This window comes from Lagenorhynchus albirostris, chromosome 4 (genome assembly GCF_949774975.1).
Source record: "Lagenorhynchus albirostris chromosome 4, mLagAlb1.1, whole genome shotgun sequence".
Taxonomy (NCBI): Eukaryota; Metazoa; Chordata; class Mammalia; order Artiodactyla; family Delphinidae; genus Lagenorhynchus; species Lagenorhynchus albirostris.
The window spans coordinates 19,809,397-19,830,977 of record NC_083098.1 but is presented as its reverse complement, the minus strand read 5'-3'; the positions used below and the strand labels follow the sequence as shown (position 1 = coordinate 19,830,977).

General features: G+C 36.3%; 1 protein-coding gene across 1 annotated transcript in view; it reads right to left on the bottom strand.

The window, feature by feature from the left end:
* The window catches only part of BANK1 (B cell scaffold protein with ankyrin repeats 1), a 305,405-nt gene that overhangs the window by 163,123 nt on the left and 120,701 nt on the right, over window positions 1-21,581 (bottom strand). The window contains exon 7 of the mRNA XM_060147113.1: window positions 4,810-5,006. Coding sequence (XP_060003096.1) covers window positions 4,810-5,006 — 197 coding nt within the window. The remainder of the gene's footprint in view (window positions 1-4,809; window positions 5,007-21,581) is intronic.

The following is a 21,581-nucleotide window of genomic DNA, read 5'->3' as shown; positions in this document are numbered from 1 at the left end:
AAGCTGAGAGAAAACAAAGAGGTTGCTCAAGGATGCAAATGTGGTATTTGATGAAGTTAGGATTCAAATCCAACGTGGCTGAATCCCAAGACCCCATGACTAGAGGAAAAATAAAAATTTGACAAAGAAGAGGAAGGAGTTGAGGGAGTTTTAACAGGATGTTTACAGCTGCAGAGTTAGAGCATCAAAACTGAGTCTGAGGACTTGGGGAAGAATAAACTTCTGTAATGCACCGCTATGGTCCATTTAATGGGATTTTAGAAAGAGACTGCTAAGTAGCTCCAAAAGCATAACTGAGACATGAATTTGTAATGCATGCCCTCAAGTGCAGTTATGTGACTTGTTCCAGTTTCTTCAGTTCTAACAGGACATCAGTATTGAACAAAGGCTGGAATTCTAAACTTCATTGTAGGCTGGCGTATTAAAAATAAATGCTGAAGAGAGCAGTTGTGTTATTTGTCTATGAATATACTAAACCTAAACTTAAAAAATATCCTGAATATAGAAAGAATATGAGCAATATTTTTTTTTAAACATGGGATCCGGTTATGGATATTACTGGGTACGTGAGATCAAACAAGTCCTTAAATTTGACACTTGCCTTCTGTGCCATCGATGAGTAAATACATGCTGAGCACCTCGGGGGCACCTGATGGTGGGAAGGGTAGGGAGCCCATGACTCATCATTAGCTTCTAGACTTACGAGAAAGAAAAACGACATAAGCAAAGCAGGGTATGCTGCCATTTAGAGGGAATTAGCATATACTAATATTTACTAAATTAAATGGAATAATCCACTAGAGCAGGGCTCCCCAACCCCCGGGCTGTGGACCGACACCAGTCCAGGCCTGTTAGGAGCTGGCCGCACAGCAGGAGGCGAGCGGCGCAGGAGAGCCAGTGAAGCTTCGTCTGCTGCACCCCATCGCTCACATTACTGCCTGAACCTTCCGCCGTCCCTCCTCCCTCCCCCGCACCCCGTCCATGGAAAAACTGCCTTCGAAACCAGTCCCTGGGGCCAAAAAGGTGGGGGACCGCTGCTCTAGAGAAAGTACCAAATGAGCAAAGCCAATACTGAGAGAAATAATGGGCTAAGAAAGGTGAATGTTCACGGCCCTAAGCATAAAGCCTAACTTCCGAGTAATGGGTTCCTACACCAATCAGTCAGCCTTTGCTCTATATCAGGGATACTCCAGGTGCTTCAACATCTACCTCTTCTGTACTGTCATTCCAAACCCTTGACCGTTTGAAAAAGATCAGGGTCACTGTCTATCAGGCAGACACTAGAGGGCGACAGAATCAATCTCGTGCTCTCTGTCTCCCTCTGGTGCGCGTGGGCGCACACACACACTAGCCCACAGTCCACAACAGCAGTGTCAGGCTAAGTCAATGAGAGCAGGCTGTCACAAGAATCCCATCACAGACGTGAGCAACAGAAACATTCCCAGGGAGGAGTCCTCCTGAAAAGTCAGCGAGAGAAAGTGCCTATCTCTGAAATTTTCACAAAGATTATGTATGATTAAGATCTTACTAATATACACACCAAACTATACGAGTGAACACTGGTGGAAGAGAAAAGATACTAAGTCGATACTGTTCCTAGTAATCACCTGTTGGTTCTCCAATTCCAGAGCCGGCCCACAGAGAAGGATGTATTTCCCTGTCTACTTACATGGGATCTAATCATTTTCTGAAGTGTTTAAAACTGATGGAGGTAAATGGGGTGACATACTCAAGATAACACAAAGAAATATCACGTATCATTTTGCTTAAAACACATTCTAATTTTGGCTGTACACTTTATCTTAAATCACAAAGTATCTTGTAATCTGTGGCCAAGTTCCACTTTAGTTTCAAATTCTCAGGTATCTCTGACTTAAAAGGTAAGTTTTTAGAGGACTGAATGAGTTGTCAGTATTGCTACTTGTTATTTGAAATAGTCTGAGATTTCCTCAAGAATTCTATGAAGCAAACTGTGGTTCACACTCAACTGTGGAATTAAACACCAATCCTGTGGCTTTTTGTCCATCCGCCTTTCATAGTAATTCTTCTAGAAGGCATTGTCAGAAACTGAAAACTGAGTAGTTTATTTGAAAGACTGTATGGGTTATAGAAATGTATCGTATTATTATCTATAATAGTACTGAAAACATGAAACAAGTGTAGTTGTTAATGCGATAACTATCAAAACATGAAAGCTACTCATTCATAATCAAAAGTCTCTATTCATAGATTGTACATAAATTATTAACCTTTCAAAGTAAAAAACGCCACGAAGAAACATCAAGAATGTGACTTGAGGCTCCTCCTTCTTCCTCCTTATTCATCTAGCTAACAGATGGCACTTGTTCGCTTATGAACGCTTGCTACTGATTCGCTTTTTATCTTTATTTTAAAAAGTCATGAGCGACTTTTTCCTTCTACCTACCCATTTTATTCAGCAATGACCAAACTCACTGTGTTGTAACTCCCTGTGAGATTCTAAAATGAACAATGTTTCACTGATGGAGGATTAGGAAGAATTGAAGAAATCAGTGAATCAGTTGCGGGGTATGTTTGAATTTTAAAATATATATATTTCTTCAGTACAGAAGTATGGTCAATTGGTGGATTATAAACTGCAAACTGAAAGAATATCTATTCCTTTCAACAATTCTGAAAAATAGTTCATGGAAAATTTGAATGCATATGTGACAAATCTGAGATTTATCAGAATGTGGTTATAACATTAAAGCTATGTAAATGTTATGAAAGAAACAATAAAGTATTTCAGCAATGCAAATAGATGGCACATTTTTTCTCCATTAGGTTTAGATATAATTTTAAAAAGACATAGCTACTATAATTTATAGTATAAAGTCTCAACATGTGTTTATCTGACACACTTCCATAGTCACTTCCTTAGTGACAGCAGAACATCTGCAAAGTAATTGATCTGTCCTACCTATAATGTCAATGTCTACTATAGACATGCTGGCAAAATGTAACAGCTCACAACGAGACAGAATACATGAAATAATTTAACAGATTTCATAGAATAATTATCAAGTATAACTGCAAAATTAGAATGCAACCACTATGAAAGAATAAATAGTCACCTAAAGACAGTGATACCAATCTACTGGTATCAATGCTATTATTGCAGGAGTAAAGGTATAAATACCCAGAGGATGAGAGAAAAAAAATCATTTCCCACATCCATCAAATCCTACCCTCACAGTTGCTTTTGTATCTACTGTCATTATTATTTAGTACTATGTTATTTATGAAGTATGTGCAGTTTTGCATGGGGCTGCATCCGTTAAAAGCTGAGTCCTCACTGGAGAACCATAAGTGGAAGCGTTACTCTTTGAAAATCAGGGATCATCTTGGAAAGTAACCCTGGATGTTGAAGACTTCTAGGGGAAATTTTAACTTCCGTCCACCAGTGGTTAAAAATTTGAGAATAAGGTTGTCGAGAACTGAGTACCCAGGGTGTAGGAATAATAGGACTATTGTGCTATTGTGGGCCAATTTACAAGGCTGAATTGATTCATTGACTTACCTGAGATAGATGCCATGTTGCATTGGTCAATGACTATGTACAGTGGATAATAACTAAAATGAACGCATCCATCGGATATACGACAATCACTATCTAAAACCTTTCCATGAATAAAAATTATGCTTATTCCTCATTTGAAGGACATAGAATATAAAAAGTAGTTTATTAATTTTATTACAAAACTTAATTTCTGTATTTATTGTAAATAAAATAAATACTTGTATTTTAAATACAAGTAATTCCAGATGGTGGATGATACCCATGCTCTTCTGATAACTATTTGCTATTTCTTAAAAGTGGAGAAAAAAGTTAGATTGGTTGTCATTTTACTCTCTGGAAATCAGAAATACCGATGGTTTTTGGAAGTCCAATATTACATTTACTTAACCTAATAATCGGAATATATGCTAAAATGACCAGAAGCATTTCAATGTTCTATATTAACTGTTCTTTGGCAATAAAATTATCTTCTGAGAATCCAAAGACAAATTCTGACATATTCACCAACACAATAATTGCCTATTATATTTTCCTAAGAGCCATCAGAAGTATAATTCACTTTCTCGAGCAAAATGTGCATACCTTTGTTACAAACAGAAAATAATTGCTTTTCTAAGGTTGATTAAGGAAACACAAAGTGTGTTTTATGTACTAAGGTAGTATCCCCTCCTTCAATCGTCCCTTGGTTGCATTCTTACAGAACTAATACCCTTCAAAGGGTGTTCTGAAATTTGGAGTTTCAACACACACAATAAAGAACTGGGACTTAACAGAGAGAGAAAGGGAATCAATCACATATCGGAAGCAAAGTTAAACAACATGGGTTAGCTTTTTACTGGGTAGACTTTTTGAATAATTATCAAAATATATTCCTTTAACCTAGTAAATATCTATCTCATTTTACGTGCCTAACAGCGCCTACTTAGACTTTTGAACAAAAGATGAAAAGTAGTAGGTTTTCATTTCCTTGGTAACATCTCCTTTCCAATACTGAACAGGCTATTCAGAAGCCAGAAAGACCAGATAAGTTTCAAAGGGGCTATTTAGGGGTGGGAGTGTGGAGTCAGAGCTGGTTTATGGCATATGAAGACAAGTTGAATAATCTTGCAAAATGCTTAAGACAATGAATGACTCAGGACCAACAGACGCTAAAAACTAGCTGTACAGTAGCATCATTTTCAAGAGCAATGTGCATGTACCCACACACACATACATACATATTAATTTTATAAAAAAGAGTTTTAGAGATAAAATGGAAAAATACTTACTGAAAAGTCTTCAAAGATTTTCTTGAGTTCTTCGTGACCATGCCTTTCAGCAATATGTGCTGGATCTGAACCCTCCAAATTTTTTATCTTAGATGCCCAAGTTGCTCCTGAACATTGAAGCAAATGAATAGCCAAGTTCTTTAGGCCAAATTTTGCTGCACAGTGGAGAAGAGTTGGAAGTTCTTTGAAATAAGGACCTATAAGCATAAGAATAGGATAATTTTTTTTATCATATCTCGAACCACATAAGAAAAAGTCAAACACAATCTACTCCTAAAAGTAATTCCCACAAAGTAGAGCAGACTTTTAGTGTGATTTTGCAAATAAGAAACTGTCAGTGGTTTTCGCAATGTAGACCCTCCCTCTTTCTATTTCTCATCTTAAAGCAAATATAAACTAGCATTAGTGCCTCCCCCTTATTTGTTGGGTAAGTTTAATTTAGAAAGGCATATGGACCTCCTAAATGTAAAACAAAACAAAAACATTACATTGTAATAACTCCTTTTTCAATGTACTGCAACGTTAACCAAACACTAAATAACAAATAAATTCATCTATAAAACTTTTTGTATTTTCTACTGCCATGCCTAGTTTGCTTCTCTTTGAAGTTGAAATGAACATGAAATTCCTGGGGGTGTGAGTTATGTTAGATTTTTATGTGAAATTTTTCTTTCAAAAAGTAACTGCAACAGCTAATAAGCACTTTTATAAAAATCTTCAATATGGAAATTTCCATCAGGATTTTACAGGTTTCATATCAATGTTCTGGAATTTGAATTTCCTAATTATATGTTAGCTATTAGTTAGAAGACATGTATTAACTATGCATAACTATAAAACGATGAATATATAATGCTATCACAATGCCAAAATACACACACACACACACACAAGCACACACACACATGCGGATGAGTGATGGCTTGTTATTATTCTACACTTTCATACGTAGCTAGAAAAATTGTGTTATAGAAATTACACACCAGCTTACTTTAATAGCTATGGCATTATTAGAAGCAAGCAGTGAGAAGACTTACAGCAACAGAAACAAAGCCATCAAAGCAAAAGTCAATTGTCTTCCAGCAAAATTCTAAAGCAATGAAAACAGCCACCCCATAATGTTTTGGAAAACTGTGAATCTGGCCTCATTTACTTTGCTGTTTTGTAGACCAAGAAAAAAAAAAAAAAAAAGGAAAAGAGAGGGGATTTAAACCTGGAGTTTTCAATTTACTTGGGTGTTTCAGGGCTGAATAAATTATCTAGTTTGTTAGTTTGTATGTTTTAACAGGAAACATAACAAAACAAAACAAAAACCTTCAGGACATGTTAAGAACTTACAGTAAGGAAATATTTTATCCTTCAAAATGTGTTAGAACTAAAATGGCTGTAGGTAAATCTAGGATAGTATTTCAGTGATAAAGGCACTTGTCCCTTCTTATATGGTAAGCAGTGACTAAAAAATTATCAAATATTTTATGAAGATGAGCTTATAAACGCTGAAACTGTTCTAGGTACCAATTTTCAAAATAAAAATAATGTATTTTCTCCAAAAGGAATGGAATTAAGATATAATTTTCTATTTCTTTTCCTTTACATGAATTATAAAATAATTTCTGCTATAATTAAACCAAACCAAAGTTAATAAAGAAAAATATTTGCATGATAATGTCAGATTTTTACATGCCCTTGGTCACCTTTCTCTTTGTCATACCATACAATATACAAAAAACATCATCACCTGACAATAAATGCCGTATGCATTGTTCTTGCACATTGTTATTCTGTTGTACTTTGAAATCACTGTTAATGCAGCTTAAAATATATTTTCATTAATAAGTGTTTAATCATTATAGGAATACATTCACCTTTTAACCTCACCAACTTCCCCTGTCAGTAAATTCTTCAAGTTTAAGGTAATATAATATTAGAAACAACTACAATAAACTTCATTAAAAGTCTCTCTATTTTTGTACACCAGGAAGAATAAAAAGGACCAAGTGGACATGGTTTTCCAGGGCTCACTTCTTAACAGTTTTGATACTCTGAACCATGCTTTCTGGCACACGAAAGCAAGAAGTTCTGCTGATTTAAGATTATGCTGCTGATACTAAAAGGGAGTACAGGTTTGAAGGCTGGCTCCTTTAATTTCCATTTCTTTATTTCATTTTTAGTTGTAGCTGAAAAGCCATTAATCTTCTAGAATGCTTTGTGAAGTTAGAGACATGGAGGAGTTTTGGAGGACATTTTTCCAGTTTCCTATCCAGTAACAGAATTGCATTCCTAGAGTCTATAAAAGATGATCTTCTAGTTACTGCTTGCATAGCTCTAATGAGAGAGTGTTTTTTACTTCCTAAAGCAGCCTGTTTCTTGATTAGACAACACTGATCATTAGACATTATTACTTCTGTTGAGGTGAAATGTCCTCTAAATTACCATATCTTTATATCCTTTGGGCAATACAGAATATGACAGTTACAAAAGCATGGGCTTAGCGTTAGCTGGCTTTGCCATCTATTCACTATGTGAAGTTTCAGCAAGCCACTCAGTATCTGAGCCCAGCTTTCTCATCCAAATTTGTAGGGCTACTGAGATAATTAAATGACAACATATAAAAAGTGCCCAGAAAGGTGTCTGAAACATAACAGGTATTCAATAAATTATTAGTTTCCTTCTCCTTCTTCTGCATCAAATAGTTTAAAGCATCTTTGTTCTAACTCCCCTTTGCCCCAACCTTATGATCACTCATTCTTTTCGTTATTCCAAAGTAGTTACCATCCTGAGAGACTGACCCTGGAATAGTTGGTCCTTTACAAAATGATGAATCCATTTCACACCTGCCCCAATGTCATCACTACAGCAGTACCTTTCATTTTCTTGGATGAGGTCATTTTGCCTGCTTATCTTCATTATGTAGGAGATGCTCAGCTTGCTAATATAACATGACCAATAACTAGAAAATTTCTAATTTAAGGTATTTTTTTAAATTAGTATATGACAGAGTTAACAGTTCAAAAAATTAAATGATTCATAGGAGCTGTATTAATTATTTTAATACTAATTAGATTGTGATCTCTAGCACTGTTTTTTGCAGAATGTCAAATTAAATACACTCAGTATGTGCATATATTATATTACTATACATATGAAATTTATATATGAATAAAGGTATTCATATCAATAGAGGTATGATTATGCTAAGAAATAGTTTGGGTTTTTCAGTATCCTGCTTTTTATAAAATCATACTTTTTATATTTTAGCCTTGATTGGATTATTATGAGAATGTGAGATATGAATGGATTGCTCTGTGTGGGGAACAAGCATGTTTGTAACAGCATAAGATGAGGAAGTTCTTTATCTTATAAAATAAAAACTTGCTGGGGGAGGCTATACTCTCTTATGGGCATAGACTCAGTGTCAGAGAAGGAGTGCTGATCAAATAATGTGTCTGTGACCCGGGGGGAGTATTACATGCTGTCCCTTGCTATTCTTCAGTGCTTAATTTCATTCTAGATCACATGATCACTAATGTTTTTGCTAAAAGATACTGATGTTTCGATTGGCTTCTGAAAAAAATATAGAAGTATAATTTATATTTAAAAATACACTGATCATGGGTTTCATGCATTTTGACAGTTGTATACACCCATGTAACCATCACCCAAAACAAGCTAAGGAAACTTTTATCACCACCACAAGTTCCCTCCTGCTCCATTCGAGTCAATTCTTCACTTCAGAGGCAACTACTGTGTAATTTCTATCAACACAGATAAATTTTATTTCATCTTGTATTTCATACAAATGGAATCATACAGTATATACTCTTGTATTCCATCGTCCTCTGCCCTCTATTTCTAATGAGAAGTCAGACGTAATTCTTATAATTGTTTTCTGTATGGCATGTGCTTTCCTCAACACACACATCCTCATCCCCACCCCTACCACAGGCACTTTTAAAATTTTCTCTTTATCTCTGATTTTCACTCCCTAGTAGAATATATACAAAAATATTATACCTACACACACCTTTAACTATGGTATGTGTAGGTATAATATTTTTGTATATATTCTACTAGGGGGTTGCAGAGCTTATTAAATCTGTGGGTTAATGTCATTCCTCAATTTTGGATCATTCTCAGCCATTATTTCTGCAAATATTTTTCTGCCCCATTGTCTCTCATCTTTATTCTGAGAATTCAATTACACATGTTTGATCATGTAGTATTATCTCATAGACCTTGAGTCAAAACTGAGCCAAATTAATACGTAGATGAGCTGAGCTTGTTTTTTTTGTTTTTTTTGTTTTTTTTGCGGTAAGTGGGCCTCTCACTGTTGTGGCCTCTCCCGTTGCGGAGCACAGGCTCCGGACGCGCAGGCTCAGTGGCCATGGCTCACCGCTCTGCGGCATGTGGGATCTTCCCGGACCAGGGCACGAAGCCGTGTCCCCTGCATGGGCAGGCGGACCCTCAACCACTGCCCTGAGCTTGTTCTTTTTTTAAAGGCTTTACTTAGACACTGGATTTTTCCTCTCTTTATCAGCTTGAATAATTTGATGGTCTTCAAGTAAACTGATTCTTTTCTGTTTTTTCTACAATTAGGCCCATCAAATATCTAACATTTTTCTGATATTTTATGTTTCTAGAATTTCCTTTTGTTTTTTATTATAATTTCCAATGCTCTGATGAAATTTCCATCTCTTTATGCATGTTGTGCAACTTTTACAATAGATTCTGTAACATATCTATCATAGTTATTTTAATGTTCCTATTCGAATTATTTCACCATCTGGAGCATTTCTGTGTTTGTCTCTAATGACTGTCTCTTTTCTTGACCACAGGTCACCTTTCATTCCTTCTTTGTGTTCCTTGTAATTTTATATTGCATGCTGAACATTGTACTAAAGGACTGAAATAAATAATATTTACCCCCAGAATAAGGCATACCCCCCTTCTTCAGTCAGACAACTAGACTTGGAAGCCGATTCAAATTAACCTGTAAGTGAGCAGAACTTGGTCATTTTCTGAGGATTTACTTCGATTTAGTTAACCACTGGCTTCAAATTTTGAGGGCAGAATCATAACTTTCTTCAGCACAGCTTGGGATCTGAGCTTTGGTGAGACTCAAGAAATCTCTGTTGCTCTACAGACTGGCTGCCAGCCTTTGGGTCACAGGATGGCTCTTATTTTTCTCTCCAGTTCTGCCTCCAGAATTTTTCACATCAGAAAATCTTGCTCAAGACGGGAATAAAGACACAGACCTACTAGAGAATGGACTTGAGGACACGGGGAGGTGGAAGGGTAAGCTGGGACGAAGTGAGAGAGAGGCATGGACATATATACGCTACCAAACGTAAAATAGATAGCTAGTGGGAAGCAGCCGCATAGTACAGGGAGATCAACTCGGTGCTTTGTGACCACCTAGAGGGGTGGGATAGGGAGGGTGGGAGGGAGACGCAAGAGGGAAGAGAAATGGGAACATATGTATATGTATAACTGATTCACTTTGTTATGAAGCAGAAACTAACACACCACTGTAAAGCAATTATACTCCAATAAAGATGTTAAAAAGAAAAAAAAAAGAATATCTTGCTCAGATTTTGGGGGGCCTCTGTATACACTCAGTTAAGGCAGACTCCTTATTATCCCAATAGCTTGGAGGTGTTTTTTCCACTTTTATGCCTCTCTGTATTTAGAATCTGTCTGCTGCTGCTTTCCACATGGCAAAAGCTTTGATGGGATTTGTCTCAGCAACCCTGTCCGACTCTCACTCTTTAGCAGCCACTAGTGGTCCTCAGGGATTTTAAGGATATCTCTCAACTTTACTGCCCTCGAGGGTCCAGCCATTGGTATACTAGCTCTGTGCACTTATGACAGCCTACAAAAGAGAGTCAGTGGGTGATACAGAACCACTCTGTAACAGGGACTCTTTGGGATTTTCATCCATCACAGTAGCCTAAGTACAGCCATTAAATGTTTGCTAAATGTTCAGGTGGTTTCTCTTTACTCCTCATCTACAGTGAGTTCTTACCCTCCTGGGATGGGATGGAAGTCATGAGTTTCTTCTCTTTTGTGAAGGACTTGTCCCTTTCTGGAATTTAGTTCATTTAGATTTCTTTTGTCATTCATTTTCTGCTGTATTTAAAAAAGAAACTGTGATTCTGAAGATCATCTTGCTTGTTTCTTACTATTACAATAAGAACAACAGACTCTTATGATGTTGTACATCTTAATCAGAAGAAGTCCTATGAGACCTAAAGACCATTTAGTTATTTTCGTAAACTCACAGCATTTGTTTTGCAAACAGTTTGTTAATCTTATCTATTAGATTAAAATAATAGATTCCTTAAGAAGATATTAAAAAAAAACTTTTTAGAATGTGTTTAATCTACAGTATAACATCTGCTTCATTTCACAGCAATTTTCATTTAATTAATGAAGATTCTTTATATCTGTTTCTATTATCAAGGTGTGAATAAAGAAGTCATAACTCACACTAAGGGGTGACCAATTTGCTTTTGACTTTTCTTCCAGACAAAATAAATTTTCAGTTTTCAGTTGTTTCAGCCAATGTCTGTCAAATGGTAATTTCAGGGGAACAGAATTAAGTGTCTGGCAGGGGAACTTTTCAATGAAAATCCAATTTCACTAGTTTTTGCAAATAAAAATAAATAGATGAGCTAGAACCTAGTAAAGAAATGTTTGTTTGGGCTGAGCCATTTCCAACAGTTCCACATAATCCCTATAAACGATGGCCAATAATTAGATTGAAGTTATCAAACCAAGCTTCCAAAACATTAACCTAGCTCACCAGAATAATAAAGTGAGAATATGTCCTGGGTTAGCTTTAAAAATTTTAAAGTAAGATGAGTATGCAAACTGGAAGTGCATGACCATGTAATCCATTGTTCTCTTAAATCGCTATCTGGAATAGTAAATCTTTATTCACTCAGTGTGTGATGACCAGGTGGCCACCAGGACAAAACAATGAAGCACACAAAAAAGAGAAGATAAAAAGTCAGGAGATGTGCATTCTAATCCCAGCTCAGCTATGTGGTGCTTATGAAAGTTCTTTCATTTCCCTGCACCTCAGTTTCTTCATTTATAAAATTATACGGTTGGGGTCAGAATTGTATGATTTAGGACATTCTTCTGAGCTAGAGGCCATGCCACAGATGGTTTTAGGGTAATTTTCCCTGATGCGAATCAGATACCAGCTAAAGGAGTAAGGATGATACTTGTGAAGGTTGAAGAAAGGTAATGATTTTCATTCCTTTCATCACAGGATTTGGAGTCTGATGAAATGTTAATATTTCTGTGGATCTGTAAGACAGAGCATTGCTGGGTTTATGAATCTGATTGCCCTGTGACAGGAGAAGCACATATACAACATGTGAGGTGTCATTCTTCCCGTCTGTTGAAAGAGTAGACATTTAATCGTATTTAGGATTTCAAGCAACCAAAAATACTACCAACATTATCGTATTTCTAAAATCTTGATACTATAAATTAAATGCACATAGGAAATAATGGTTCATTAAAGGCCTTTGGTGCAATTTGTTATCTCTCATATTACAAAATATGTAAGAGTGGGAAGCTTGGAGTCCATGTCTGGAGGTAATGTGAGGAAGCAAAGAGGCAAGTGCATTTCTAATTAGCAGTTCTTGGAATTGGTATTAATTAAAATTAAATCTCACAGCATCTGAATAGGGTTGTTTATAGTCCACTTTCCACTACTGAACCCAGACAGTGATGAGGCAATAAAAAGAGTGGAGCTGATCCACGTTTAACCAGCCCAATCTGTGGCTAACCTCTGGTTAAAATAAGAAATCTCTAGAAATCCATGTGTGATTGTACTGTGCTCCTCTGTGTTCATTTAAAAAATACCTTTTGAAAATTACCAATTTTGTCTCTTCTGATTCTTAACAGCAAAGGGACCAAGAACCTAGAAAGAAGCCAGGAAAGAGCCTAGAAAGATCCAGGAAACCTGGAACAGCAAGAGTGTGGAAACAACTTGGGCTGGGCTGGGATCAGATGGCTGACTACCACCAGGCCATGCCTTACAGGTAGAAAGCTACCCACTGTCCTTGTATGGGTTGCACATGGAAAGCCAAGGAATGTAATACCACCAAGCAGTAAATGAACTTATCTGGCAAAGATGCGTGATTTCATTAGTAAGGAGTATTTGGCATTGTCTGAGGACTTCTTGGAGTCTTGAGAACCTGATTTATTCTTTAAAAAATATTAAATAATTTTGATAATAAAAGTGAACTAAGGCAGGAAAAAATCTGGGAAAATTTTTTGGGCAATAAAGGGGCTGGAGAGAGAGATTTGGGAACACCAGCATATGTAATATAGGGACAGAATATAAATGGAATCTGAGAATGATTTGGGAAGCACCTAAGCGTAGGATGGTTGGAAAGAAAGGTGAAGCATGTTAGGGAAACCTCCTAGAAAGCTTTTTCAGGAGGAAGGAGAAATAACTGATGGCCTGAATTAGAGTGGTGGCAGTAAAAATGGACAAGGACAGAGATGCCAGACATTTCCAAAGAAAAGTTTACCGGACTAGATGATTGACTTTTACGCTCTGAAGGAAAGAGCTGATTTAAGATACCATTCAGGTTTATGGCTACAAAGTTACAAGGTAGAAGAGAAAGTGTATTCATTAGAGAAGGGGACAGATCATTGTCACGGAGAAGCACAGGTGGGGGTGTTGATGGCGTAGCTGCTGGCAATACGATTATATAGTGCTAAATCAAATTAGACATATGTGTCTTTGAGTAGAGCATATTAGTTATCAACTTAGCTCCTGTATCACTAAACATTAATAATCACCACAGAACCCTTGTTTTGTGGAAGAGGAAGTATTCTGAAATAGGGCTGCCGAGCTCCTTTTGCCACGTAAGGTAACAAAGTCATAGACTAGGAACTAGGATGTGAATATGTATCTTTAGGAGGCAATTATTTAGTTTACTACACTGAGCAAAACGTGGTAACCTCACTCTCAGGAAACAGGAAAGTGGTAACAGCGCCACAATTCAACATATCTTAACACTGTAAGCAATACCTACTGTTCCTTGACCAAGAGTTTATATTATGTACATGACCCAAATTGCAGCTGTTACCACCCCGTCAACAATCCTCAAGTCTGTAAACCAGGATAGGCTATTTTGAGAGATTTTTCTATCCACTGGGTTACAGTTGCTTTGCAAATCTATTGACCAGCATTTTTCAAACTGATTGTTGGGGATCCCAAAATGTGTGTGGGTGGATTACAGTTGTTTAGAGCTGCTGACATCTGAACAATAGGATGACGGGGAGTGTGATGGTTAATTTTATGTGTCAACTGTCTTGGTTATGGTGCCCAGTTGTTTGGTCAAACACCAGCCTGGATGTTACTGTACAAGCATTGTTTTAGATGTGATTAATATTTAAGTAAGTAGAATTTGACCCAATTCCCCTCCATAATGTGGGCAAGCCTCACCCAATCAGTTGAAGGCCCTAGAAAAGACTGAGGTTCACCAAAGAGGAAGGAATTCAGTTTCCAGACTGCCTTTGGACCCAAGGATGTAACATCAACTTCTGCTGGACCTGTCAGTTTGTTGGTCCGCCCTGCAGATTTCAGAATTGCCAGCCTCACAATCCCGTGAGCCAGTTCCTTAAAGTAAACCTCTGTCTTTCTCTCTCAGTCCATTCTCTTCATTCCATTTCTCTGGAGAATCCTGACTAATTCAGTGAGGAAAATGACTGTGGTGGTTTTGGTAGACCATAACAAGACATAAAAAACCAAGTTCTTCTACATTTTTGAGCTCCTATTCTTCTCAGAGTCATGCAGTGAATCTGTACACCTGTAGTGACACTAAAAAGATATTCTGTAACTATTTGGTAATGGCATAATCCAGAGAGCAAAGGAATCCCTTTAGGAAGCACAGGGAGATAGCTAGTGATTGGGTAGTATGGGGGTGGGGGGAGGTTCTGGACCTGTCAAGAGTTTCAGAGGATACACACTCTAGTTTTGAAAATTATCATTGCACAACAGCTGCAAAAGTAAGAGGGAGTTCCTTAAGGATTAATTATTCAATTTACAATTAAAAAAAAGCAAGTTGCTGTGCGTGTGTGTGTGTGTAATTGAAGCTAACCCTGGCTTGCATTTTTCTTTAAAAAATGAGTGAATATTACAGAGACTATTTCCTGTTATCAGTTACTAACGGACACTATTTATGTTTTTTCCCTAACCCTACGATAAACTTATAGATTTAAACTTTTTACTTTTGACCTTGAAAAACCTACGTTTTTTTGTGTCAACACAGGAGATGAGCATCTGTGTCTCACTGCACACAGTTCAGGGCAGCACATTCAGAAGGCTCATATGCCAATGTTTCATTCTGTTAATGGCAGATGCCATAGATAAGAGGTAGAAAGAAAAGAAAGGAAAGAAAAAGAAAAGAAAAGAAAGTGACATTATATATAGCTGCCTTACATTCCTACAAAGAAGAGCTGTTTTATTTTTGGAGCTCAAATAATACTAGTCTAACACCTAATGCTTACCAGGGTTTCAATGATTTTAGTCTATGGTTAACTTTGTTGCCATTATCAAGTTAATGTGGTAAATACTTATTGAATGCTAGAAACTCTTCTAGGCGCTAGGAATAAATCCATGAACAAAAGAGACAGGGCTCCTTCCTAAAGGATAGTATTTGCCCATAGAGGCAAAAGTGGTGATTTGAAGGAAATCACGCACTGTGAAACAAAAATCACCATGTTTCTGGGACTGCAAAAAATAACATAAAGAGTATCTGAGATAATTTCAAACTTGCCTTTATAAATTATTCATTAAAGTAGTAATTTTAAATATTTTAGCAGAAATAATTCATAACCTTTCCTCTAAATGTAAGATCATCTTCCTGGGAAGCTTCCTCCAACTGTCCCTCTTTCTCTGGGCTCCTGTGACCCCCTGGAGCTATAGCTCCTTACCATGTATAGGGCTGCAGTGGCTGAGGAGTGGTTAATAACCTCAGCTGGGCTGACTGGATCCAAGTCCCAGGCCTGCCACCATTTGAGCAAATGATATAAACTCTCAATGCCTCATCTGTAAATCAGAGTTTAAAATATTACCTACCATGGGTTGGTTGAGAGGAATTAAATGAGATAAAGTAAGTAAGGTGCTTAGAATTATTCTTGACACAGAGTACACAAAATGCAAGTGTTGATTCTTATTAGTACAGAACACACTACATTAGTGACACTTAACTTTGTGGTTTTATTTTCTCTTCCCTCTTCTTGGGTGCCCGCTGAGTGTATGGGTTTTATTTATTCTATTTATCTCACATTCCTCTATCTTCCCTCAGTATCTAGAAGAGTTCCTAGTTTGAAGCCAAGTGTGTTAAACTTCTAAGAATTCATGAGGGTTTATTTTTATTTTTAATAATGACACTCAAAAAAATGCATTTTTGAGATAAACAATCACTCTAAGACTACTTCATTCTGTATCCATGATCTTTAGTCCTGGGACATGGAGTGATCGAATAAAAAAAAATCTGCTATCTTGACTTTAATTTTATTCATGTCAATTTTATTCAGGTACTTAACTTATCAAAGAAAAGAAAAGAAAGGAAAAGAAAAGAAAAGAAAAGGAAAGGAAAGAACAGAAAAGAAATTGTACCACCCATTACTGCTGTGTTCAATCAACGGTTTCCTGGTGATTCACAGACCGATAGCATCCGCATCATCTATGAATTTGTGAAAAATGTAACATTCTTTGGCCCACCCCAGATCTGTGGTATCAGAAATTCTAAATGGGACCTAGCAATCCGAGTTTTAACAAACCTTCCAAGCGACTCTGATGCCCACTAAAGTTTGAGAGCAAGAGTATCAATACAAAAAAGAATGGGGCTTGGTTTGCATAAATAAGCAAGAGTAGGTAGCCAATAAAATTGAGATTAACCTAATAGAGAGTGAAATAAAACTGCAAAGGATACAAAGTATGTCTGGAGTAGACTTTCTCTCCATTCTATTCAGTTTCTCTAAGGGTGTCCCTCTTTTGTCAGGGTTTACATTTTTAAAAATATCTTCTTATGGGTAGTAAACAGAAAAGACTCAAATAGAAGAGAAAGTTTAATGCTAAAAGATATTTCCCTTAATTATTTCTTAGAGAAACACCATCTGACAGCACTGTGAGAAATAAAGCATTGTTAGAAACAATATTTCAACCAAACATCACACATCATATTCTTACAGAAGTAATCTCCATTTGGATTCTGTTGATAATGATCATGGAGGATACAATTTCTTATAGTCAGTCAAATATCATGGGTAGAGGTCATGCTTATTTCCCAGATTGCCAATATTGCCAAGAATTTCTTCTGTAAAAGTGCAATTCTCAACTTTCTGTGAGAAAGCTCATCTTTCTGGCTTCCAGGATGACTCAAGTCAGAAACTGGTTCTCAGCTAGATAGGAATGATGTGAAAGTAACTAAGACAATGAAGCAAAGTGCTTGAGCTTGAAAGCTTGTTCTTTATTGTGTGCTGTTAACCCTGCTGTGATCACACACTTTGGATTCTCAGCTTAATTGGTTACATTTTTTTTTCCTCATCTGCTATCCTGGTCCTTGTATTTTTTACTGCCCTGTTCATAATCTGTCCTGTAGGCTTCTATTCATTCCTTCTCCCAATATCTATATACCTAAACTCCGTCTTCAACTTTGGAGATGCTTAAAATGAAGGAAGGTATACACCAAATGAAATTTAGGTTCACTACAAAGAAAATGAGTCCAAATGGCAGTTAACAGAAACTTGACATAATCCTCTCCTCTGCTTCTCCTGGATAGTGCTTTTCGCTTGTTAACATCTTGCATTCTCTCAATTGGTCTGAATATTCAATTACTTTTAGATATTCTACAGAATCTGGGGGGTCTTGGGGAGCAGTTAATCAGAACTATACTTCTTTATCTTCCCAGTATTTGCTTTAGAGATACTACCCATTGGTACAGACTTTAAGGAGAAACCAAAAGATCTACATGGTATTCTTGGTACAAAGATTTGGGGAACACCTGGATCCACTGGGGGGCATTTTTGGTATTAATGAATAGTTTTGTAAATCACAAATTATTTTGTGGCATTTTCCACTCTTACTCTCTGAAGTAGGATGTGACATGGTTGATCACTTTCTTCACTCAGAAGCATTTTCTTCACTTGTCTCAAGACACCATAATCCTACTTCAGCCGGCATTCCTGCTGTCAGTCTCCTTTTATGGAAACTTTTCTTCCAGATCTCTAAATACTGCATTGCCCAGGACTCAGACCTTTGCTCTGAACTATACTTTCTATCGAATGATCTCATCCAGGCCATGACTGTGAATACCACGTATGACCTCCTTCCTGGGCTTTTGACAATATGTCAGCAAGTCTCACCATCGTCACTTTCAAATATCTATCAAGTAAGAGCAGTGTCAACACCTCCACTGCCAACATCAGGTGACAGCCACCATCATGTCTCCCTGAGACCACTATGGCCTCCTATCTGGTTTCTCTGCTTCCATTCTTATACACCTGTAATGTGTTCTCTATAGCAACAATTTTTAAAATGTAAATTAGATGATACCAAACCATTTTAAAATATTTGCATGACTTGTCATCACCTCCTAACTCCCTATACTCTCACTTTACTGTATTTTTGTCATTACCAGTATCCCTTTTGAAATAAAACTGCTTATTTTGTTATTGTTTTTCTGCTGCCCTCACTAAAATAAAACTCCATAAAAACAGATTTTTCTATAATGGTCCCCTGTGTCTGTAGTGCCTAGAAGAGTGTCTGACATTTTGCTTACCAGAATCTTTTTTTTTTTGCGCGGTATGTGGGCCTCTCACTGTTGTGGCCTCTCCCGTTGCGGAGCACAGGCTCCGGACGTGCAGGCTCAACGGCCATGGCTCACGGGCCCAGCCGCTCCGCGGCATGTGGGATCTTCCCGGACCGGGGCACGAACCTGTGTCCCCTGCATCGGCAGGCGGACTCTCAACCACTGCGCCACCAGGGAAGCCCTTAAGAGAATCTTTTTGATCAAAGTTTTCTTAATTGAGAGAAAATATTACATTTGCAGACCCACCTTCTTCATCTATAACTACAGAATCCTCAATTATTACACAACTGTTCCCTTATTGTAACAATACAATTATGTGATGTTACAGTGATGGCAATGAGCAGAATGAGAAACGAATTATGAATGTTGTTGAGAGGTGGAGAAGGTTAGCCACTCATTGGTCAAAGTGGTCAAGGGTTGGCCTCAATGCTTGTTGGACTCAGGATGGCACATGGCCTATCTCTACAGTGTTACGATGCAGCCTGAGATCAGGGAAGTTTCTTTGATTCTGCAAGACATATTGTTCTGTCTTCCCTATGTTCCCAGTAGACTCAAGGTCAGAGGTGCTTCCTGGTTTGGGGAATAACTCAAGTATGGAGAAGGCCAAATTCTAGCCCCGACATAAACTTTTCTTCCTTTCCCCCCACCTCCTTCTTCCTTTTTTCCTAATTTTTACTTACATCCTTAAACCATAGTCATCTTTATAAGCATTCATTTTCAAACTTCACATCTGGAGATCTACAGACTCCTTGAAGAAACACTGTAAAAGTGAATAATAGCAGTGTAATACTGAAAAAAATGCTTTTTTTTCTTTTTTTTTTTTTTTGGTTTATCAAGTAAAAAATCATTTTGCAGGATTCAAAGTGGTTGTTTAATTTTATTATTATTTGATACAAATTAAACCATCAATTCATAAAACTAACCTGAAAATATGCTAAAAATATCCTTCGTAGGATATGTAAAAATCTGTACTGGTAGGTTGTGTTATCAAAAAAAATGAAGTGGAAGAATCCATCATTTTACAGTGAATTTACACGCCAAAGCTCCAATTCACTCAAGCTCTACAAGTTTTGATAATGTGTTATGTGTAAATCTGTTCCTAATTTTGTATATTTACCCAACAGTGATGCGTTTGTTACTAATTTGAAGTGAGTTTACAGGACTACATTTTTTCCTATCATCTATTACTTCTCATGTCAGAATGTGAAATAATCTTCACCATTTCTTTTCTTTTGCATTGATTTCTTCATTGCCCCAATTTTCTTCTCCAGTGGTTTAAAATGAAAACTAGAAAGGTCCATACAACTTCATGCATTGTGAAATTCATATTTTGGGAAGACACTGAAAAATTTTTTTTGTAAAATATCCTTGATAATTGCTTCCATCTGTTCCTAATTTTCTTTTCAGGGAATGAGATTAGTAATTCCTCATTTTCAAAAACTTTTCTTTCCATGTAGAACAATGCTACATTTAGAAGATTCCTGGCTCAATCCCATAGGTATCAGGAAAAGGAGTAGTCACAAATAATTTTAAAATAATAGTTTTGATGTTAACAAAACCATGAAATAAACAGAAATAAATCTAACAACGGTTTTTAAGAATTTCAAAAAAAATTTTTTTTGGAAAGACGTAAAAACACCCAAATAAATATCATGCTTACGACAGAGAGAGTTAAGTATAGTAAAAAGGACAGTTTTTACTAAATTAATCTACAATGTTCTTTCAATTTTATGAGAGTATTTCATGGAATTTGACACATTGATCCTAAATATAGGACAACTAAAAGACAACTAAACTTTAGGGCAACTAAAGGAATAAGGAGAGCAAAAATAATTTCAAGAATGAGGTGGGGATCAGCTCTGATACCAAGTTTTATGATGAATTTAATTATATGCTTCATAATATAACATATAAATTAAAAGACAAGCTATCAATTAAATAGACATTTGCAATGTATAAAACTGACAAATGTTACTATCCAGAATATATACATGTATATATATGATACATATGATATATATATGTATCATATATATATATGTTATATATATGAAGAGAGAGAGAGAGAGAGAAATCTCCCAAAATTCAGTAAGAAAAAAATAACCAACATAAATAAATGAAGACTATTAAATGTAAATTCACTGAGGAAAAATGAAATGTAAATAAACAGAAGAAAAATGCTCAACTATATCTGTAATGACAATGTCAATTAAAAAGTGAGATACCACTTCCCACCTGTTAGGTTGCAAAAAATATATTTAACTCACAGTCTTAACATAGAAAAGATGTGCAACAATGGCACAATACTGCTGGTAGAATTATTTATAAATTAGTAGAAGTATTTTCCACACAAATTTGAAAATATCTAGCACTACAGAATAAGTACATACCTGTTTAACTCAGAAATTCTATTGGTAATTGTATCTCCTGAGGAATTATAACATATATGCGTAGGAATTCATATGCAAGAATGTTCATCATAGAATTAATTGCAACAATAAAACACTTGAAAATTTTATTACCCATTAATAATAATGAGTAATAATGGAGAACAGATACATACTGTGGTATAGTCAAACAATTCAATGCTATAGAATATTTCAAATGAATGACCTAGATCTACATAAAGACATGTATAAATATAAAAATATTAATACTGGGCAAAAATAGTACATTGAAGAAAAAGTATGATTATCATTTACACAAAATCTACAAAATTGCACATGACTGTATATGAATTAAGGAAACAAATGTATGTAGTAAAAGAATGAAGAACTGCAAGGGAATGGTCATCAATAAGTTTAATTAAAGTAATGGTTACTTTTCAAGTGTATGGAATCACAAAGGGAAACAGAAATTCGACTATATCTGTAGAATTTTACTTCTTATAAAAAAAGATGTGAAGCAAACGTGACAAAATGT